Below are 23,540 nucleotides of genomic sequence, written 5' to 3' on the forward strand. Positions count from 1 at the left end.
CTATGATTTGGTTCTGTTAAGTGAATCATACAAAATGACTCACAGAAGTAAACAGTTTAAACCAGTTTGGTGAATCCTTCACTGAATGGTTAATCTGCATCTCTGAACTGTTTGTTATTATTATGGAATATTATATGATAGATGGATGGATGGAGCGATGGATAGAACGATGGATGGATAGAATGATAGATAGAACGATAGATAGAACAATAGAACGATAGATAGATAGAACGATAAATAGACAGACAGACAGACAGACAGGCAGATAGATAGATAGATAGATAGATAGATAGATAGATAGATAGATAGATAGATAGATAGATAGATAGATAGATAGATAGATAGATAGATAGATAGATAGATAGATAGATAGATAGACAGAATGATCAATAGATATATAGATAGCTGGATAGTACGATAGATAGATAGAACAATACAAAAATAGATAGATAGATAGATAGATAGATAGAAAGCAGGAGGCTTCAGTGAGGAGGAGGTGTTCAGCATTGATCTCTAGTTGTTTCAGATCACCTTGATTAAAGCAATGTAGTAGAACTGAAAGTACCAGAATAAATCTGATCTCGTTTGAAACATCTTCTGTCTCCTTAAAGGACGAGACGTCTCCTTTTAGCGCCACGCTGCAATTGTAAAACGTCTTTAAATCAGCATTGAACTGTCTCCAAAAATGCAAATGCATCTATTTTGGAAAAAGGGTACGAGCTGATGCTGTCAGACCGAGAGGAAAACAGAACGACCCTGATGCTTCTTTAGAAACACACAGACAGAAACAAATGAGTGTTTGAATCAATAGAGAGACAGATTTAACCTCTATTGTGTGCTGGAATAATCATTTTCAGATGAACCTGCTATTTGTGTTCACCATTATTTGCCTGAAAACTCAATTTCTAACCATTTCAAAATGACTATAATGCACATGGTGTCTTGTGGCTGATTGTTTTATTGAAAATGTGTGAATATACGACTCTATCAGAGATGCTCTCATTTATGTATTTCTTTAAATGAATTTTAGACAAAGTTGATACCGGAGTGAAATATAAATGAGAACTCCATGAGATATGAAAGAGCAAATCATTTGTGGATTGTAGATGCAGTTCATTAGGCTTCAATCAGTGTATAATCAGCAGTTTTCTCTCTCAGACGGGCTTGATAAGACACTAATTGACACTAAGTGTTTTTTCTTAACTGAGATTCATGTGAGATCTGGTCCATTTCCACCCACACAAACACACGTCCAATGGCAATTCTCTTCATATCATCATCACAGAACTCCATATGCTAATCACATGCTAGCTGCAGCCTCTGATTGGACGATGCAGGGCACCGGCTGTTTGAACCAGTTTTCCCAGCCAATCACACCATCTGCCTTTAGCGGAGTGAGCCAATAATACTGAGACAGATACTATGACAATCAACCCAAAGATTTAGAGGAAATAATAATGAATAAATACTGTGTAGTTGTCATGACACAGAATCATCTTTTTTATACAATTTTTTTTTATTTTTAGATAGAAATAAACATCTTGTGACCTGGAAGAACATATTCTGTGTAAATTCTGTTAAATCCAACAATTTATTTAAGAATTTTTAACAAACTATCTACATTTTAGTCAGAAATTTGTTGTTCTTGTGTTTCATAAATGAGGCCCATTTCATTAAAAAAAAAAAAAAAAAAAAAAAAAAAAAATGTAATAAAATGAATGAAAACAGGTCAGAATTAAATATTTAGGACAAAAATAAAATCAAATTGTAATTTAATATGTTCATATTAAAATAGAAATTATATATATAAATATATATATATTAATATGTAAATCGTTCCTGTGATCAAATCTGAATTTTCAGCATCATTACTCCTGTCTTCAGTGTCACATGATCCTTCAGAAATCATTCTAATATGCTGATTGGTTAAAAAAAAAAAACGAATGTGAAATATAAATCTTTTGTAATATTATAAACATATTTACTGTCACTTTTGATTAATTTAACGCATCCTTGCTTAATAAAAGTATTCATTTCTTACCCTTCCTCCACAAAAGACAAAGATATCTCACTGACTCCAAACTTTTAGTACACACATGAGCTCAAATGATTTGTCAGTAAGTATCTTAATTCAAGATATGTGTCTCCTCAGTGTTACTCAGCAACAGAGTGCCGACGATATTTGGTTCCCTGGAGAGGATGAATTTACATAATCAAATGACACAGAAACTGAATTTAATACAGCCAAGCTCAGGAAACAGAAGCTCAGTAAATGGAGGGGGAAAAAGTGCATCTTACAAGCTCTTAATGACTGTGAGTGTATTTATAATCAACGTTTCTCTTGCATTGCCATCTTGGAGCTTGAGCAATGCATTCTGGGATTGACTTCTCTGTGAATGATATACGCCAATTCTCATTCTAAGTGTTAATTTGATTACATCTACATCGCCGGATACACACACCACACACACACAAGTGACAACAATTCATATTCATGTATTAATATATTCCCATGAATAATCTGATTATTCAACAGAATCTTTCCCGGCTGTCACTCTCAGGCCATAAATAACCGAAGCGCTGCATGTCCGTCATCCGCCTGTCAATGTTTCTGTGCCTGCTGACTGTTTGAAAGAGGATCAGTGCTGTTGTTTGTGTCCTTTAATGATTCATTACTGCATTTCTAATGTCTTCAGTCTGTCTTAAAGAGGCGAGCGTCTCCATCTCTGTGATGTATGAAAGAATCAGCGTTCTCTCCTCCTCTCCATCTGTTGCCATGAGAGACCGAACGCAATGAAAAGCAAGCCATGGGCGTCTGGCAATGAGCTGGTAATTTCAAATGACATTGATAGCGTCTCGCTACTTCTAAATATGATGGGTTGAGGTGACGCTCGCACCACCCTGGACCGCTGGCGATTCTGCTGATGGTGTGGACGGGCAGATAAATCATACATGCACATTTTTCTAAGCCGTTTCCTGGAAGTCATTAAGATGCACCAGTCGAGGACAGGCGAATGTCATCTGTAGCTTCATCAAGACACACACAGTCTCACAGGGAAACACACTCTAGTAATGTCTTCATGCACAGCTCAGAACGTTTCTCAGAGGCCGTTTTAACCTCGTTTTGAAGGATTCTGTAAAGCCTTCATTATCTTTGAGTGTCTCTGATGGCCATGGCTTTTCACATAATGTGCTTGGATTTTAAATAAGAAAACCTTCGATTTTAATGTAGGCATTCAATTAATGTTACTGTCAATTTACCTGACTGTTGCCTTTTATGCCTTTCAGCAAGTTTAAATATTATATTAGGGTGAATCTCACTAAATCTGTAAAAAACTTACTTGTGTCCCAATGCAACGCACAATCAAAAACAGTGTTATTATCGTTAACTAAAACTATTAAAAACGTTTTATTAATTGAAATAAATATAAAATAAAATTAATATAAAATATTAGATGAAAAATGTAAACTAAACAAAAAATAAGTTTAAGTATTAAAATTACTAACTGAAATAATAATAAATTAAAACTATTTAGAAATAATAAAAACAAAAACTAATAAAAATGACAAACAAAATGATTAACTATTAAACAAAAATTTAACTAAAAGCTGGAAATAAAAGCTAATTCAAAATATTAATAAAAGAAAGTAACTACTATGTTAATTATGTTTTGCATTATAAAAATGAAGCCCAATTATAAGACCATTAAAATGTTTTGAACTGACATTTTCATGAAAATTAAGCCCTTTTTCACCTCACATTTGAATTACTCTAATGTACAAAAATTGTGAAAATAATATTAATTGCATTATTTAATTTGTGATTATTTTTTAAAATACTAATTATATTATTTAAGTGTTAATGTATGTATGCATCATGCTAGCATTTTATTTATTCTTATTTTATTTTCAAAAACTTCGTTTTATGATAATCTAATGAGCCCTGAGAATAATAGGAATTACAATATGGACACATTATGCAATGAAAACTGGGAGCTAAACTGTCATGAAAAAATGCAATGCAAAAAATTCTTAATAGTCCTAAAATAATCTGATCAAATTATTGTTTTGTCTGCGCTTTTGTATTCTGTGTCCTTCAAACATGTGATCCAAACATACTTGAGGTTGCCAAATCCTTCAAAGCAAGGCTTAAAACGTCACTAGAGCCTAAAAATGACTACTGGATCACATTCTACAGGCTGTTCTAGAATCAGTTTCTGTGTTCAGATGCAAAACAAAATGCATTAACTCAACAACACAAGAAAATACTTTTTAGAACATTTTGAAATGATTACATCCTTCTCCACTTTTGACATCAAACGTAAACTGATTTCTGCACGTGAGCACATTCTGTAAGCCCTAATCATGAAGTGAGTTTACATCAACTGCTGTCGGCTTATTAGACATAATCAAAAAAACACTGGTCATGTCAATGGACATAGCGTGTACTCAGAGGGAACAGCATGCTGACCTAAAGCAGCTCTTCTATGTGTAGCAATCACCTGTTGCTGGACAGCATCTAGGCGAGGTGCTTTTAGCTTCAGTGTTTTTGTCTGAAAGCAAATGGATACATCATGTTGCTGAAATCTTTGTTTGGTGGATTAAACTACAACACTCAAAGTGACAGAAGAGCTTTTCTACAAATGGTGGGAGAGGTTTTCCTGATGGATCGAAACTTGTAGATGCTGCTTTCTTTATAGGGATGAAAACAAGTGCTGCTTACCATTTTCTTGAAATAGCATGTGCAACATAATGCATTATACAACCATAAATGTAGAAAAATCAGTAGTACACCTCACCACCTTGCATGTTTAATATGGCAAATGGTGTCCAGTTATTATTTCTGAAATAAAAATGCTATTTTTGTATTTTATTTTAATATGATTGTGTTTAAAATATTCATAACTCTTTAGTCTGATTTAATAATAACCTTTAAGGTCATTGAGCACAGTAAGTGATCTGCTGTCACAGCTGAGCATATATTGGCAATTTGAATGCCGTTCACACTTCGAGAGTTGTGTTGTAGTATGCAATTCCAAACACAACCAGAGCATGTCTATGTGTGTGAGAGAGAAAGAGAGAGGAAGAATTAGAAAAGAATGAGACTCCTGAGCTCATGATAAAAATAGCACTTCCACAGGCGCTGGAGAATCTAGGTTGCACACGCAAACATACAAATCACATACCAATGAGCATGTACACTGAAGTGCATGGCATGCCTGGTTACATGTACATATGTGCAGGCGAAGGCATGCACACGGATGAAAGAGATGCATGTTAATCAGTGAGTCTTTGAGAATGTGTCAGCATGCAAATGTGGGACATGCAAATTCAGAATCATTGAAAATTAACATCAGATGTGTGTATGCGGCAGGATGATAACTTAGGGCTGTATTGCTTGAATTTTAGCGATTCCAATTCTGATTCTGTTTATCGATTCCTAGTTTCAATTCCAATAGTTAAAAAAAAGAAGTCCAACATTTAGAGTGCTTTGCTTTCCCACTAGTACTTTTGGTGCACACCCTGGTTCTACTGACGTCAGAGTTCGCTTCGTCTCGATGATGTAAACGCCGTTTTCCACAAACAGTAGCACAGTCCTGTTAAAAGGGTGGTCTGGGGTATGATTTATGTGATCTCCGGTACGGTTTGCTGCTGATATGAAAGCAATGGTACTAAATCACAGAAGTGAACCTCTATTGATGATGTATGATTTGATAAACTGTGTGCTTGTGCTTGTTTTCACTCACTCTTCTGAAAAGCATGACTGACGCACTGCAAGGCATGTATATCTCATTTCTGCTGGCCTGGACTTCAGCAGAAATACTCTCCCTCGTTCTTTGGAACATTTGCAGTACATTTGCGGCAGATAGACGCAAGTGCCATTATGTACTGATGCTTTGAAAACAAAACTAAATATTAAAGTGAGGTGAGCAACGCTGTGCATTTAACCGCCTTCTATTAGGAGCTGTGCATGTAAACCTTTAATTATACTCTCCGTGAGTGTAATGGAGGCAAGCTACCGACTGACGCTAGAGGCTGCAGTCTTTAGCATCCCCTGTTAGCATGCCCACCTCCCATGCCAGAGACGCCGGTTCAAATCCCACTCAGAGCGGGTCGAGTAGGACTGGTTATATTTGGTGCCGTGACCCGAGTGGGAGTGAGGTTTAGGGGGGTGAGTGTAATGGAGGCAGTAAGAGCTGTGTGTGTAAACCTCACTCCCCTGATCTCAAGAGGTGCATTAGCGACTGACGCTAGAGGCTGCGGTCTTTAGCATCCTTGTTAGCCTGCCTTCCTCCCATGCCGGAGACGGCGGTTCAAATTCCTCTCAGAGCAGGTAGAGTAGGATCGGTTATATTTGGTGCAGTGACCAGAATGGGAGTGAGGTTTAGGGGGGTGAGTATAACAGAGGCAAGCTACCAACTGACGCTAGAAGCTGCGGTCTTTAGCATCACTTGTTAGCACGCCCGCCTCCCATGCCGTAGAGGCGGTTCAAATCCCGCTCAGAGCAGGTCGAGTAGGATCGGTTATATTTGGTGCCGTGACCCGGATAGGAGTGAGGTTTAGAAGGGTGAGTGTAATGGAGGCAGTAAGAGCTGTGTGTGTAAACCTCACTCCCCTGATCTCAAAAGGCACGCTAGCGACTGACGCTAGAGGCTGAGGTCTTTAGCATCCTTGTTAGCCTTCCCGCTCCCATGTCAAAGACACCGGTTCAAATCCCGCTCAGAGTGGGTCGAGTAGGACCGGTTGCATTTGGTGCCATGACCCAGATGGGAGTGAGGTTTAGGGGGTGAGTATAACGGAGGCAAGCTACTGACTGACACTAGAGGCTGCGGTCTTTAGCATCCCTTGTTAGCACGCCCGCCTCCCATGCCGATTCAAATCCCGCTCAGAGTGGGTCGAGTAGGACCGGTTGCATTTAGTGCAGTGACTCGAATGGGAGTGAGGTTTAGAAGGGTGAGTATAACAGAAGCAAGCTACCAACTGACGCTAGAAGCTGCGGTCTTTAGTATCCCTTGTTAGCACGCCCGCCTCCCATGCCGATTCAAATCCCGCTCAGAGTGGGTCGAGTAGGACCGGTTACATTTGGTGCCGTGACCCGGATGGGAGTGAGGTTTAGGGGGGTGAGTGTAATGGAGGCAGTAAGAGCTGTGTGTGTAAACCTCACTCTCCTGGCCTAAAGTGGTGCGTTAGGGACTGACGCTAGAGGCTGTTATCTTTAGCATCCCTTGTTAGCATGCCCGCCTCCCATGTCAAAGACACCGGTTCAAATCCCACTCAGAGCAGGTCAAGTAGGACCGGTTGCATTTGGTGCCATGACCCGGATGGGAGTGAGGTTTAGGGGGGTGAGTATAACAGAGGCAAGCTACCAACTGACGCTAAAAGCTGCGGTCTTTAGCATCCCTTGTTAGCACGCCCGCCTCCCATGCCGTAGAGGCGGTTCAAATCCCGCTCAGAGCGGGTCGAGTATAACCCGTTATATTACAGTAGTTGTATTTGGTGCCGTGACCCGGATGGAAGTGAGGTTTAGGGGGGTGATTATAATGGACGCAACTGACGCTATAGGCTATAGACTTTAGCATCAAGGTTATGGGCTATGGTCTTTAGCATCCCTTGTTAGCACGCCCGGCTTCCATGCCGGAGACGCCGGTTCAAATCCCGCTCAGCATGGGTTGAGTAGGACTGGTTATATTTGGTGCCGTGACCCGGATGGGAGTGAGGTTTAGGGGGGTGAGTGTAATGGAGGCATGATAGTAAGATCTGTGTGTGTAAACCCTCAAGTGGTGCACTAGAAACTGCAGTCTTCAGCGTCCTTGTTAGCACGCCTGCCTCCCATGCCGAAGACGAATGTTTGAGTCCCACTTGGAGCGGGTCGAGTAGGACTAGTTACGTAAGCAACAGGGGTAAATAACTGCTGCTTTCATGATGCAAGCATACGTTCGGACCCAAATATTATAATGTGAACACAACTGAGTGGGAGCAGGGGAGAAATCGAACTCGGGTTCAGACCAGGCAATCAAACCAAGTGTGAAAGCACCCCTTTGATATCAAAAATATTTATTCCATCTTTTTGCAAAACATTTTGTTGCAGCTGAACAAAAATCAGCAGCCTAAAGAACACTTACCCAAGGAACTTACCACAGCAAAAACAACTAGCCTAACTAATATACATTTAAACCATTATTAAAGACAAGCGAACAGTCAGTAATAAAATAAGAACAAATAAATTAGCAATAGCGCATATTGCATGGTGTGTGACTCACCGTGGAGCAGCACATGAGGACGATGATGAAGGCTTCAATGACCCCGCCAATGCCCACCATCCAGGTCATCCTGAGAAACAGAATCACACCCAGGATGTTCTGCAGGCAGGGCAGGTAGACGCCCATGAGCGTTCCCATCCGCGGAGCCTGTGAACACACAAACACACATGCTTACAGAACGCACAGAAGTCTATTAGATGAACAAGATCTGATTAGATCTGTTTCGCTGATCAACTTCATGCTTTCATTTTGTTGTTCAGCAACCAAAACACATGTTGTTATCTCTCGAGTGTAAAAACAATAATGCAAATATTATTGTTGTGATAAAGAAAGAGAGATAATGAATCCATGGAAAAGATGGAAATATCATGGAATATTAAAATTGATTTCCAAGCCTGGATAATAGTAATGCAAAATAATAAAAGTCACAGAAATGTATATAGTCTGAGTATATATTATGCCCTAAAACATTTAATGGGCTAGAAATGGCTTTTTTTAAAAGTGCACTCGCAATAAAAATGATTTTTAAAAATCGTTGTCTTGTAAACACAAATAATGGAAATGGAAAGCCATTAGTCAAAAGGTATGGGGAAATTATAAATCATCTTCCAAACATGAATGTGTTGTACTTGAGGAGACATGTGCTGTTACTTTACTAAGTGATCAGACACAATTTTCATCTGGTGGACAATAAAAAAACACGTTATCTAAAATGGTTATCTAAAGACAGTAAGAAACCACATAAGAACACTCTAAAATCATCCACAGCATCCAAGAATCCACCCAGAACACCATAGCATCGTGGCTGTGAGTATTTCATGGGCAAACACGACTCACATTTACTTCAGAAAATGTAAAAATCTAGTTATAATCTAGCAGAGCAGTTTAAACCCCGTGATCAACAAGACTGCTAATTAGCATAAATCGATGACTCTCCTCTCCGCACCCTAAACATTCACTGCCATTGTGTTCGCTGTGTGTAGAGTTTGTTTCAAAGGCTTTCAAAGGTAAATAAGAGCCAATGTCATATTCAAAGAGAAAGTCTGTATGTGTGTGTGTGCACGTGTTTTTGTGACATATCAGGACACAAATGTGTATAATGACATGGGTATGACTTAGGCATTAAAAAAGAGGTGACTTATGGAGACATTACTCAATGCCCCCACTTTTCAAAAGGCTTATAAATCATACAGAATGAGCTGTGCACAGGGTAGGTTTAGGGGTAGGGGTAGTGTAGGGCGATAGAAAATACGGTTTGTACAGTATAAAAACCATTACGCATATGGAATGTCCCCACAATTCACAAAAACGTGTGTGTGTGTGTGTCTGGAGTGGCCATGTAATTACTAACACACAGAGAGTAAATGTCTGCTAGCTTGATAAATGGTGAGTGTGTGTGTCTGTGTGCGCATGTCTATCAACGCGGCATCCAAAAACACCTTCACTGAAATATGTCCTGTCCTTGTTCAAGGATACTGTCAATAAAATGCAATTATCCCAGCGTCCAAAAAGGGCAAACCGGCAAACTCGGTTCACCAGGCTCAACAAATCCAGTGGATGTTGTGGAAGGTACAGGACGACGGGGCACACGCACACGCACACGCACACACACACACACACACACACACACACACACACACACACACACACACACACACACACACACACACACACACACACACACTCTCAAGGGCTTGTCAAAGCACTTTTCAATTCACACAGTTGATTAAATGTGATCTAATGGGCATCTGAGTGAGAGTCCCACGTGAGTCTTTGGAGTTCAGACCTGAAAACATGTGCTGAATAACTGAGTAGCGTTCACTCACTCACTTTACTGTAACTATCATAAAAACTGTGTGCAACTAGTACTGTTTCCCTTCTGGTGATATTCTGGTGCCTAAACGACCCCAAAAAGCAAAGCAAAAAATGGCAAATTAAATAAATAATAAAAAAAAAAATTGATTAAAATAAATGAATCCAAAATCATTCAAATAAATACAATTTGATGTAATCAAATAAATAAATTTGATTTAAATAATTAAACAATACATCTAACAGTATATGGTACTATAGGGAGTAGAAAAACCACGTAATGATGTAATATAATAGAAACTAAATATTTTACAAATAATATTTTGCACATATTTACAATATATATATTTTTTCACATTATTAGTTGGGTCTTTATACATTAAAATATATTGCTGCCACTTAAATTTTTATCATGGGGGTTCCTTGCACAAAAATGATCATATTTGGGTTAATGGCATCTAACTGATTGAAAATCCCTGATGCAGCTTTTTGCATTTGTAAAATGACATTAAAAAAATGTCATAAAAAATAGCAGATTAGCATTAATTATATATAATATACTATAACTACTATACTATACTACTATATATAACATACTATAACTAATTCTTTTTGAACATGGTGTTCTTTCAAGTATCTTGGAGGACTATATAAATATCATTTTAATGGTGATATGGACATTCAACTTTTCACATGTTTATCTCAGCTCTTTTATGACAGCTCTGAATATGACTCATCTAACCAGAATCTAAAGCCAGAACTACATGTTTTATAAATTAGAGCTAATTACAGTAATTGTCATTAACTATTATATTTGGGAGACAATCTGACATGCTGAAAGGAGCAAAGACAATAAGAACCACAGAGAGAAAAGATGCTTCCCTGCGGCATATTTTTAACCTTCATGACAGACTGAGATTAGGACCCTTCAGATGGGAGAAACACACACACACACACACACACACACACACACACACACACACACACACACACACACACACACACACACACACACACACACACACACACACACACACACACACACACACACACACACACACACACACAAGAACAAGTCATCCATACGCTCGAAGCGACAGCAGATGGCAAACTGGGAAACAAGACTTTTAATTTAATTAACCTGAAATAAATAAGAAGGCCTGAATAATGAATGTCACTAAATTCAATATCAGCCATGCAAATGTGCAATTCTGTGTGGGATAATTTGATTTCTGAAGCATGGATTAATTCCAGTATTAATGTAATCTAATATAATGTGGCTTTATGCATCACGTCTAAACAACGGCAATAATTATGTTCTATGATAAGGTCCTAAATGAAGTGAACCTCACACATCTGTGGTTTACATGCAAGTGTTAAAAATTAGGCTTTTTATTAAGTCTGTATTTAATGCATAATTTTTTATAAATAACTTAAATTAATAGTATTTTTTATAATAATAAATCATAATAAGTTTCTATAAATAACAGTCTATAAAAATCTTGCATAATGTCATGTCATTAAAGAGTATAATGCATAATGCATTTATTGAGTTCTGATACATTATGTTAAAATGTAACCATGAATAGGTATGTATTATATTGCATCGTAAATATGGTTACAGCAGGTATTTACAAGAACAAAACCGATTATATGGCATTATAATATCTTTACAAAAATATATACACAGTCTTTATATAAAATGTTACTGAATGTGCATCTACACCAAATACGAACAGTATATTGAACAAAGTCACAGAGGAGGCAAACAGAAAACACTGATGTGACGTCTTCTAGATATGATTCATTTGGTTATTGTTCTCAGAAAGACTATGATCAACATCCTCAGTTGCTTGAACAAACTACAAATCAAAGCGACTACAGCTTGAAGCACATCTCTGGACCAATGAGGAAACTCTAACGCCCCCTTCAGGTTTGTTACACAATAACACATCAGAATGGCACTTCGCAATGTGTCGGCCAGTAAAAACAATCTGGTGCAGTGTGTTAAGTTTAGCTGCGAAGTTGCAAATTGCAATATAGAGAAGCTATGGTGGCCAACATAGGACAAAAATGTTGTCATCTGAGACAGTAGAGAGAAGCCAAGCAAATTGTCCATTTAGGGCTACCGTAACATGTTGGCGCAAAATGGCAACTTAACATGTAAGGGGACCCATGGTGTATGTAGATAGAAATGGCTCATTCTAAGATAATAAAAACATAACGGTTCATTGTGTAAGGTTTTATACAACACTGAAAACTTAGTTATGTATATTATATTGCATTTCTGTCAATAGATCCTCCTAAAAGTTACACTTTGCATCTTTAAATTCATTTACATTACATTTACATTTATGCATTTGGCAGACGCTTTTATCCAAAGCGACTTACATTGCATTATACTATACATTTGTATCCGAGTATGTGCAATCTCTGGGATCGAACCCATGACCTTGGCATTGCTAATGCCATGCTCTAACCACTGAGCTACAGGAAAATTCAAACGTCATCTTAGTATGAAGTACCACAGACATATGCTGCGTCCCAATTCGCATACTATGCGTCCTAAATAGTATTCGAAAAAAGAATTAGTATGTCCCAAATCGTAGTATGTTGAAATGAGTATTCCAAAGATACCCGGATGGTGTACTTTTTCCGGTTAGAATTCGAAGTGCAGATCCGTGCACACTTCTAACGGCTAATATTGCCCATAACACATTGCGCTGTGGACGAGGATTCGATTAGAACTACAAATACGAATAAAAAGTGTTTAAAAACTACAAACATGACGGACGTGCGAGGTACGACGGTTAAGATAAAGGGGCTTGAATGATTAATAAGCAGAGTCTAACTTGATAAAAAAAGGTATTTATTAAATGTTATCCACATTATATTTTCTTCTGCAACAGCATTGTGAACTTTTATAACGATGTGTTCGGTCATTAACTTTTAAATGCATCATTATGCAAAGATGAGGAGAGTTCTCTGCATGAAAGACCCAAGACTGGCAGATCAACATGCGACTTCATTTCTCTCCGAAACGGTAGGAAAATAAATTTAATTCAATGTGGAGGATTTTAACTGTGACAAGATGATTGACAGGGTAGTTACAGGTTGAGTAACTAAGCAACAGAACGTCCGTTAAAGACGCAGTTATGACGAGGTAGTATGTCCCAAAACTTGCATACTCTTCTACTACACACTCAAAAGTATGTACTTTTTCTTTACAAAAACAGTACATACTTTTAGGACGTGGTATAAGTAGGCGAATTGGGACGCAGCAATAAATGATGATTCTGACTTTGCAGAGTTTTGGCTACTTCTTAACTATTAAACTTTGAGAAAACGTTAAAAAAAGAAAAACGTATTTAAGCAACATTTAACAATATGATAAAAGGTGATTTTAAAATTCAAGACAAAACTGATGTAGCTGTAAAATAAAGTTGTCCAAAAAAATAAAATAAAAATTACTATTACATACTCTTAGCATTGGGGTATTTTCTGCGAAGTTTACTTTCGTTATAATATGCTAAAGTTGTCCATATTTAAATAGATAATGCTCTTCTCCTTTATAATTTTTATTTTTAATAGATTTCAAAAATATCAAATATATATATATATATATATATATATATATATATATATATATATATATATATATATATATATATATATATAATTTCATATTTTTATTTTATTTATTTATTTTTTAATAAATTAAAAAAAAATAAAAAAACCATTTTTTATTTACACAACAATCAACATACATATTCACATATCAACACATACAACAACAAAGCCTGCATATACACAGATATTGTGCTTTTTCAACAAAAAAAGAAGAGAGAATCAGTCAATCAACAAAACCTGACATCAGCATCGGTTCGTCCACATACAGTTATAATTGGTTTTGGAGATAATTTATGAAAGGACGCCACATGACAGTGAACTTAGACCCGGAGCCCTTTAAATTAAGTCTTATTTTTTCCAAACTCAAGAATTGTAACACATCTCTGGCCCACTGTTTAAAAGGAGGAGGAAGGGACTGGATTTGCACAAATATCCTTGCTAAATATTCTAGAATAAGTTACAAAAATCTGTGACCAAAAAACAGAAAAACTAGGACATAACCAAAACATATGAGCTAATGTAGCAGAGGACTGCTTACATCTTGTACAAGTGGGATCTAGAGAAGAATACATCTTTGCCAGCTTGGCTTTGGATAGATGAAGTCTATGTACAACTTTGAACTGAATAAGGCTGTGTCTAGCACAAATTGAGAGCTATGGATTCTATATATAGCCTCATTCCATTCCTCGTCCGTCAGGCAGATATTAAGATCCAGTTGCCAGGAATCTCTTGGATAATAATGATGAAGTTTTATGTATAAGCTAGAGATGGTGCCTCTTTGCTCTGGGTCATTAGGAAAAAGTTGATCAATAGGATTTGGATCAGGGAGGGAGGGAAAAGATGTAAAATTCTTACGTGTGAAATCGCGTACCTGTAAATATCTGAAAAAGTGGGCTTTAGATATTTTAAATTGAGTTTCTAATTGCGAAAAAGATAAGAAGCAGCCATCAACAAAAAGATCTTAAAAGGTTAAGATACCTTCTTCTTGCCATAGCAAGAATGCCTGATCATTCAGAGGCTGAGAAAATCAATGATTTCTGGTAACTGGAGCACAAATTGAACCTCTCTGCCACCCAAAATGATTGCGAATTTGGGCCCAAATCTGTACAGAGTTCCATACCATTGGGTGCAGCGAGTGAGAGTCTAGACCCAGTGGTAAAGGGATGGGAGTGAGAAAGGAAGGCAGGCTGATGATTCTATCTAGACCCAGTCTGGAAAGTGATTTATACCATGTGAACCTTGCCAGTAAGACAGAGCTCTTAGATTACAAGCCCAATAATAAAGCTGAAAGTTTGGGAGAGCCATCCCCCCCATATATTTATTTTCTGTTCTCACTTTAATTTTAGGTAAAATTTTAGGAAATTAGGGGCCAAGCACCGAAGGTGCTTAGGCACCTATTGTTATTGTTGGCGTTCCGTACGCTTATTATTATTCTTCTTCCGTTTCTTCTTCCGCTCTTGAAGTCTATGGCAGCCCATAGAACCGCTTGCGGGAAAGTTGTGAAATTTGGCACACTGTTAGAGGACAGTCTGACCTTTGTCCATAGCAAATTTGGAGTCTCTAACTCAATCCCTCTAGCGCCACCAGCTGTCCAAAGTTGCACTTATGTTTATGTTAATAACTTTTGAACCGTAAGGGCTAGAAACAAAATTCCCTTTTCCTCTGATTCCTTAGGTCAAGTCGAATCGATTGCACCCTATGACGTCATTTTCCGTCATGAAAATTTTTCCGCCATTTTGAATTTTCTGAAAAACCTACTTTTTCGAACTCCTCCTAGGCCGTTACTCCGATTTTCAAAAAAATGGAACCAGATCATCTTCAGACCATGCTGACAAAAAGTTATGGAATTCAAGTTGATTCCTCAAACCGCTTTCGAAAAACATGTGAACGAATTGTACGTAGTGCTTGCAAAAATAGACATAAGGCGGTATCTCCGCAACGCTTTATCGTATTCAGACCAAACTTGGTACATGTCATCACAAGCATGACCTGAGGCAACATGCATCGTTTCGGCGCAGTGCCACCTAGTGGTGCGGAGATATGAAAAATTGATATTTTTGCTTATAACTTCTGATGGGTTTGTCAAAAAAACAAAAATTTGGACTCGTTGGATTCGGGGCATCATGCCGAGTCGAATGATATCCAATTTTTCCATATTGGCCGTTTTAGCTGTCGGCCATTTTGAATTTTGTGCTAAAATGCTGTATTTTACAAACGCATTAGCGTATCGTTATGAAACTCGGTATGGGTCATCAGAACAATGCCCTGAAGCAGCCTGAGAAGTTTCGGACCAACGCCACCTTGTGGTCAAAAGTTATAACAAAATTTACAAAAATGCTAATAACTTTTGTCTATATTAACCAATTGTAATGAAACTGGTCTCAGTAGATTCCTTGGGTCATGCTGAGAACAAAGATATCAAATTTGCCATAGTCAGCTGAAATTCCTGTCCGCCATATTGTTTTACTTTAAAAACCTACTTTTTCGAACTCCTCCTAGACCGTTGCTCCGATTTTCACCAAAATTGAACCGTATCATCTTCAGACCATGCCGACAAAAAGTTATGGATTTCAAGTTGATAAGTCAAACCGTTTTCGTATACCAGAGCAAAACATTTGAGATATGATGCAAAAATGACTCTTGAAGCTGTATCTCTGCAATGTTTTATCATATTCAGACCAAACTTGGTACGTGTCATCACAAGCATGACCTGAGGCATCATACAGTGTTTCGGCGCAGCGCCACCTACTGGAGTGGAGATATGAATAATGGCTATTTTTGCTTATAACTTCTGATGGGTTTGACCAAAATTCATAAATTTGGTATGGTTCATCAGGACAATGCCCTGAAGGAGCCTGAGAAGTTTCGGACCAGCACCACCTTGTGGTCAAAAGTTATAACAAAATTTACAAGGCATGATGCAAAAACGACTCTTGACGCTGTATCTCTTCAGTGCTTTGACATATTGACACCAAACGTTGCAAGTGTTATTGTCACCTCACTCTGACCATACGACAACAATTTGGACACAGCGCCACCTATTGGTCGAAAGTGATGAAACAGTAAATCCTCATTTTTGATCATTTTTCAGCTCTTTTACCTAAAATGATCTTAATAGGTCTTTAATTGCTCACTGCTGCTGTTGGTCTGATGCTCACAGCCATGTTGGCTGGCTTCTTGTGCTGTTTTTGTGCTTGGCCCCGTAATTGCTGCTTGCAGCTATATTTGGTTGTGTTTTTGTCATTTTTATTAGTTTTTTTTTTTTTTAAGTGCACTTAGTTTATTTTTTTGTCTATATAGTTTTAGTTTATCTAGTTTTAGTTATTTTAGCAATTTAACAAATGAATATACATTATATATATATATATATATATATATATATATATATATATATATATATATATATATATATATATATATATTAATTTGCTAAATTAATTTATATATATATATATATATATATATATATATATATATATATATATATATATATATATATATATATATATATATATATATATATATATACACCAAACTTAAAAAATAAATAAATAATTTTTAATTTTATTTCAGTTAATAATTATTTATTCCAAATAATGAAAATGTTTTTTTTATTTTTTTTTTTTTATGGTTTTAGTTTCAGTTAAGGATAATAGAGTACTGCAGTGATGGCGTATTTTTTCATCATCCTGGTTCCCTCAAAACCTCAATAAGATTCTTCCTTTGGCTTTTGGATTATTGCAGAAAATGGTCTGTGACTAACAAAAGCCACTGACTTCAGGATGATGGAACGGGAAGTGTTTAAATGCTAACTCGTTTCTGACTCTTGGCCAACAAAAATCTGTCATGCCTGCTGCACTCTATAACCCTGACCTGTAGTACTAGATCTTGAAGGAGTCCAATCCCAGACCTTCCAAACACGAGCAGCACTCATCCTGTGAAAACCACAGCGAATCCAGCCAGAGGGAAGCAGATCATCTTTGTCATTTTGACATCCTTCTCTTCATGCTAATGTGAGACACCTCTTGCCTGATGTCAGAGGAATACTAATCAGATTTACTGTCTGTCTGTGTCCTGGTCTCAGTAATGTCTTTCTTTCTCACAAATCGTTTTCCCAGCTTTTGACTTGCTGACAGTGAAAGAATTATTTCATATTATATTAATCATATTATACATTGCTATTCTATAATTTATGGTGTTTGCATCATAAAATATAAGATACTAAAAATATAAGATAAAATGAATTAATCAAGCCATATATAGACACCAGAATATCATAAACCTGAGAGCATCATGTACGTGCATTTTGCATGGCCAAACAACTCAGAAAATCTAATATTTCATAAAGAGTGCTTTTGCTTGCTATGTGACAACTGAAATGAAACAAAATGATTGTGTAAAATGGCCAAGGCTGCTCGTATATATGCGTTTCATTCATGAGATGTGTGTCAAGGTAAGATTACGGCTCACTTCACACAATAGCAATACAGCTGTGCTCTTGAAAGCATGTTCCACTCCATTCCCCACCCCAGAATCCATGAACAATAACGACACACAAATACTTCTGACTACACCAAAATCTCCCCTCTCATCCACTTTCATCTCTGGCATCCCTCTAATTACGAGCAGGAGAGTTCGCGGCTCAAGAGGCGTGTGTATAACACATCTGAGGAGTCAGTGAGATGTGTCCAATCAGCAATTAGTAATTTAAAAGTGCTGTCACACAGAAACACTAGTTGAGGTGGAGTTTGGGGTCAGGATTTAATATCAGGCACATAATTAACGAAGCAAGATACAGTGAAACACATACTAACACAGAACAGCCTTCCATGCAGTTCTGTGGGAGAAAATGCCTTGTGGAGCTCAGAGCTCAGAGGAGAATGGCCAGACTGTTTTGAGCTGATAGAAAGGCAAGAGTAACTCAAATAAGCAATCATTACAGCCGAGGTCTGCAGAAGAGCATCTCTGAATGCACAACACTTGAAGCAGATGAGGCTACAGATGAGGCTTGTTTTTGTCAGATTAATAAAAAAATATTAACCTACAGGACAAAAACAAATCCCTCAATTTCATTTATGTGTGTGAATGCACTGCTGTGAATAGGCCTCAACATGAAAACTAACCCTAATAGAATCAATAAAGGAGAGTTTTTTCTTATTAAAAGTTTGGGGTTGTGTTGGGTTGAGTTGAACTGCAGGAACACATTTACCCACAGCACTCCAACAGGAACTCCATAAACCTGAAGAAACCTGCCGTACCTAATGCAGTTTGAACAGACAAGCCCCACTCTGAGCATCACTGAATACAAATGAAGAGTTCCTCACGTCCTGAAGAAAATCAGCACAATCCTATGACAGCTTCTGGAAGTTTAGACCCCCACAATACAGTCATATTCACCAACGCAACACTCTCAGCTAATCAAACAGAACAAAAGCTTATTTTTGTCTTATTAGTGATGCTTGCTAAAGCAAGAGAATAGACTTTCACAAAGGGATTCCCATGGAAGCTTGCTTCCGACACTGGATAAAAAAAAAGGTAACTGAAACTTTTTGTGTTTATATCTCGCAATTCTGACTTTATATCACAATTTTGAGTTTATATCACACAGTTCTGAGAAAAAAGTCAGAATTGTGAGCTATAAATGTGCAATTTCCGGATATTAACTCGTACTTGCGAGATAAAAATACAGAACTGTGAGATATAAACTCGCAATTACCAGATATAAACTTGTAATTGCGAGAAATAAACATGCAATTGCCAGATATAAACTCACAATTGTGAGAAAAAAAAGTTAGAATTGCAAGATATAAACTCGCAATTGTAAGAAAAAAAGTCCGAATTGCGAGAAATAAACGTGCAATTGCCAGATATAAACTCATAATTGCGAGAAAAAAAGTCAGAATCGCAAGATATAAACTCACAATTGCTGGATATAAACTCGCAATTGCGAGAAATAAACTTGCAATTGCTGAATATAAATTTGCAATTGTGAGAAAAAAAGTCAGAATTGCCGGATATAAACTCGTAATTGCAAGAAATTAAGTTAGAATTGCAAGATATAAACTCGCAATTGTGAGAAAAAAAAGTTAGAATTGCGAGAAATAAATGTGCAATTGTCGGATATAAACTCATAATTGCGAGAAAAAAAGCCAGAATCGCAAGATATAAACTCGCAATTGCCAGATATAAACTCGTAATCGCAAGAAAAAAAGTCTGAATCGCAAGATATAAACTCGCAGTTGCGATAAAAAAAGTTAGAATTGCAAGATATAAACTTGCAATTGCTGGATATAAACTCGTAATCGCAAGAAAAAAAGTCTGAATTGCGAGAAATAAACGTGCAATTGCCGGATATAAACTCATAATTGCGAGAAAAAAGTCAGAATCGCAAGATATAAACTCGCACTTGCGAGAAAAAAAGTTAGAATTGCCAGATCTAAACTCATAATTGCAAGAAAAAAAGTCAGAATTGCGAGATATAAACTCACAATTGCCGGATATAAACTCGATATATTGCCTCAGTTGTGAGCTTATATCTCACAGTTCTTACATTATAACTAACAATTGCAAGTTTATATCTCACAATTCTGAGAAAAGATGTCAGAATTGTGAAATAAAAGTCACAATTATCTTTTAAATTGTTTTATTCTGTGGCGGAAACAAGCTTCCATTGATTCCAGCATTATTTCACTTATAAAAAATGTTTTTTATTTTTTTTATTTTTAGTTAACAACAACAACAACAACAACAACAACAACACAACTGCTAGTAAACACCCTGAATACATTAGCAACCACATAGCAACACCCTGGCAACACTGTAAGCATTATGGCAGCAAGTTATTGAAGGTATGATCACCATATTCATAAATACTATTTATATACATATTAACACAATATTCACATGCTACTCTAAGCTCCTTAAAAGAATACCATGATATTACCGTGGTGCTTTATTTGCATGAGATATCTGTCTGTGATATTTCTGTATCTGGCAGGCTCAGGGTGTGTCAGTTAGTCAAAAGTGTCACATCGACACCATGCGGGTTAAAATGAGTTCTCATTATCGAAGCTGTGGTGGCGTGTCAAGCGAGTGTGAACGTCTGAATCACATCATTTGGCAGCGGTCACTCTTCGGCCTGTAGACTCCATCAGAGTGTGGCTGTGCTCAGTTTACTGGAGCAGGTGCGTAATCGAACCTCTTTGGTCCCTTGTGTATATGTGTGTGTTTATGATTTCCCACGGGTGGCTTCCAGCCGGCGAGAATCTCAGGTAAAGGCAGCAGAGAGCAGATGGGACAGGCGTCGGAGGACCCCGGCTGAGAGCCTCAGGTGTCTCACTCCCACTGCGGCTATAAAGCACCCTGTGTGCTCGTCACCACCTGCCCAGCTGCAAGAACGACATGTGAAACTGCCAGATAATGGATTCCTCTTTAGGAATGACAGAGCAGTTTTCAACAGCTGATCTATTGAAAGCTTGAAAAATACTTGTTTTTAAAGGGATAGTTCACCCAAAAATGTGTGTATATATATATATATATATATATATAAACTTTTATCTCTCTAACTCTAAAATATCCATATTTAGGCCATTTCATGTACTCATTTAAGGTACATTACAAGCATACAGTTCAAAAGTTAAAGGGGCCCTAGAATCAAAATTTGAATTTACCTCAGCATAGTTGAATAACAAGAGTTCAGTACATGAGAATGACATACATTGAGTTTCAAACCCCATTGCTTCCTCCTTCTTATATAAATCTTATTTGTTTAAAAGACTTCCGGAAAACACACGGATCTCAACATAACACTGACTTTTACGTAACAGTCGGGATCATTAATATGTACGCCCCCAATATTTGCATATACCAGCTCATGTTCAAGGCATTCGACAAGGAAAGGCAGTATTAACGTCTAGATCTGTGCACAGACAAGGTAAGCAAGCAAAAACAACAGTGAAAAATGGCAGATGGAGCAATAATAACTGACATGATCCATGATTACATGATAAAATGTCTTTCTAAATGTTTCGTTAGCATGTTGCTAATGTACTGTTAAATGTGGTTAAAGTTACCATCGTTTCTTACTGTATTTACAGAGACAAGAGCTGTCGCTATTTTCATTATTAAACACTTGCAGTCTGTATAATTCATAAACACAACTTCATTCTTTATAAATTTCTCCAACAGTGTAGCATTAGCCGTTAGCCACAGAGCATAGCCTCAAACTCATATAGAATCAAACGTAAACATCAAAATAAATACTATACTCACATAATTCGAAGCATGCATACAGCATGCATGACGAACATCTTGTAAAGATCCATTTGAGGGTTATATTAGCTGTGTGAACTTTGTAAATGCACTGTAATATAGTCGAGAGCTCGTGTGGCAGGGAGCAGGCGAATTAAAGGGGCGGCGCGCTGCCAAAATCAGTGCATAGTTAATGATGCCCCAAAATAGGCAGTTAAAAAAATGAATAAAAAAAAATCTATGGGGTATTTTGAGCTGAAACTTCACAAACACATTCAGGAGACACCTTAGACTTATATTACATCTTGTAAAAAAAGCATTCTTGGGCACCTTTAATATATATATATATATATATATATATATATATATATATATATATATATATATATATATATACACACACAGTAAACACACACGCATATATTTATTTATATGTTAAAACAGTAATATTGTGAACATTAGTACAATTTAAAATAACTGTTTTGTATTTTAATATATTTTAAAATGTAATATATGATGCAAATCTGAATTTTCAGCATCATTACTCCAGTCTTCAGTGTCACATGATCCTTCAGAAATCATTATAATATGCTAATTTGCTGCTCAAGAAACATTTCTGATTATTATCAATGTTGAAAACAGTTGTGCTGCTTCATATTTTTGTGGAAACTTTTTTTTTTTTTTTTCAGGATTCTATGATGAATAAAGAGAGCTGCTATAAACATGATTCATTCATTACAGTAATGAGACCTTTTTGCTACAAAATATCATTTTCTCAAAATATGATTCTGAAATATGTCCCAAACATTAACCAAACTGTATATGAACATAAGTGCATGCCAACAGAACTGACAAACGAACTGATGACATACGTCAGAGATGGAGAAGAGAGGAGAACAGCAAGGAGCTTGTAATAGTCTCCTCTCGCTTGACTGCCCAAACAGGAGCTGACAGCGTTAATGTGACTTAGTTCAGACGGGGTGAATTATTAAAAACCATAGCAATGGCAGGGGAAGGAAAAGGGCAGCTAATATCACTGTCAGCCCAACACGGATTACTGTGTGTACATGAGCATGTTCAGAAATTGCACAAATAACTGCTCTGCGCCCCTGTCCCTTAGAGCTTGACATGAATTAGCATTTTTTCCTGAGACTTAGTGTGTGTGTGTGTGTGTGCAAGTGTGTTCATGTAGCGAGCGTTGGCTAGTGGTCTACAGAGAGCATATGGCAACTGTAACGACCACATGTCACCGCCCGGAACATCTGATAACTGCTCGTTATGAGGCATCATACTTCATAGCTCATCTTACATCATCCTTGAGGTGAAAAATAACATTTCCCCTCATGCAATCAGCCCACATCTACGTGATAAGACTGAAATATCTGCAGCGAACCAATTATCATCACAAGCAGTCATAGCAACACCACATTAAAGGTGAAGTGTGCCCTTTCACTTCAACAGAATTGCAAACATAACTAGATTTTGCATTAGTGTTTGCACATGCAAAACTCGCCGTCATGAAGATGTTGCAGATGGTTGCCAGAACGTTGCTATGAATCTTTTTTTTTTTTGCATGTTGGCATCTGA

At 37.1% G+C, this 23,540-nt stretch overlaps 1 protein-coding gene across 1 annotated transcript in view; it reads right to left on the bottom strand.

Annotated features, from left to right (window-relative positions):
* Positions 1–23,540, bottom strand: part of slc12a5a (solute carrier family 12 member 5a) — a 174,226-nt gene that overhangs the window by 27,631 nt on the left and 123,055 nt on the right. The window contains exon 7 of the mRNA XM_067372640.1: positions 8,262–8,408. Within this exon, the coding sequence (XP_067228741.1) occupies positions 8,262–8,408 (147 nt within the window). The remainder of the gene's footprint in view (positions 1–8,261; positions 8,409–23,540) is intronic.

The sequence above is a fragment of the Chanodichthys erythropterus genome, chromosome 21 (genome assembly GCF_024489055.1).
Source record: "Chanodichthys erythropterus isolate Z2021 chromosome 21, ASM2448905v1, whole genome shotgun sequence".
Taxonomy (NCBI): domain Eukaryota; kingdom Metazoa; phylum Chordata; class Actinopteri; order Cypriniformes; family Xenocyprididae; genus Chanodichthys; species Chanodichthys erythropterus.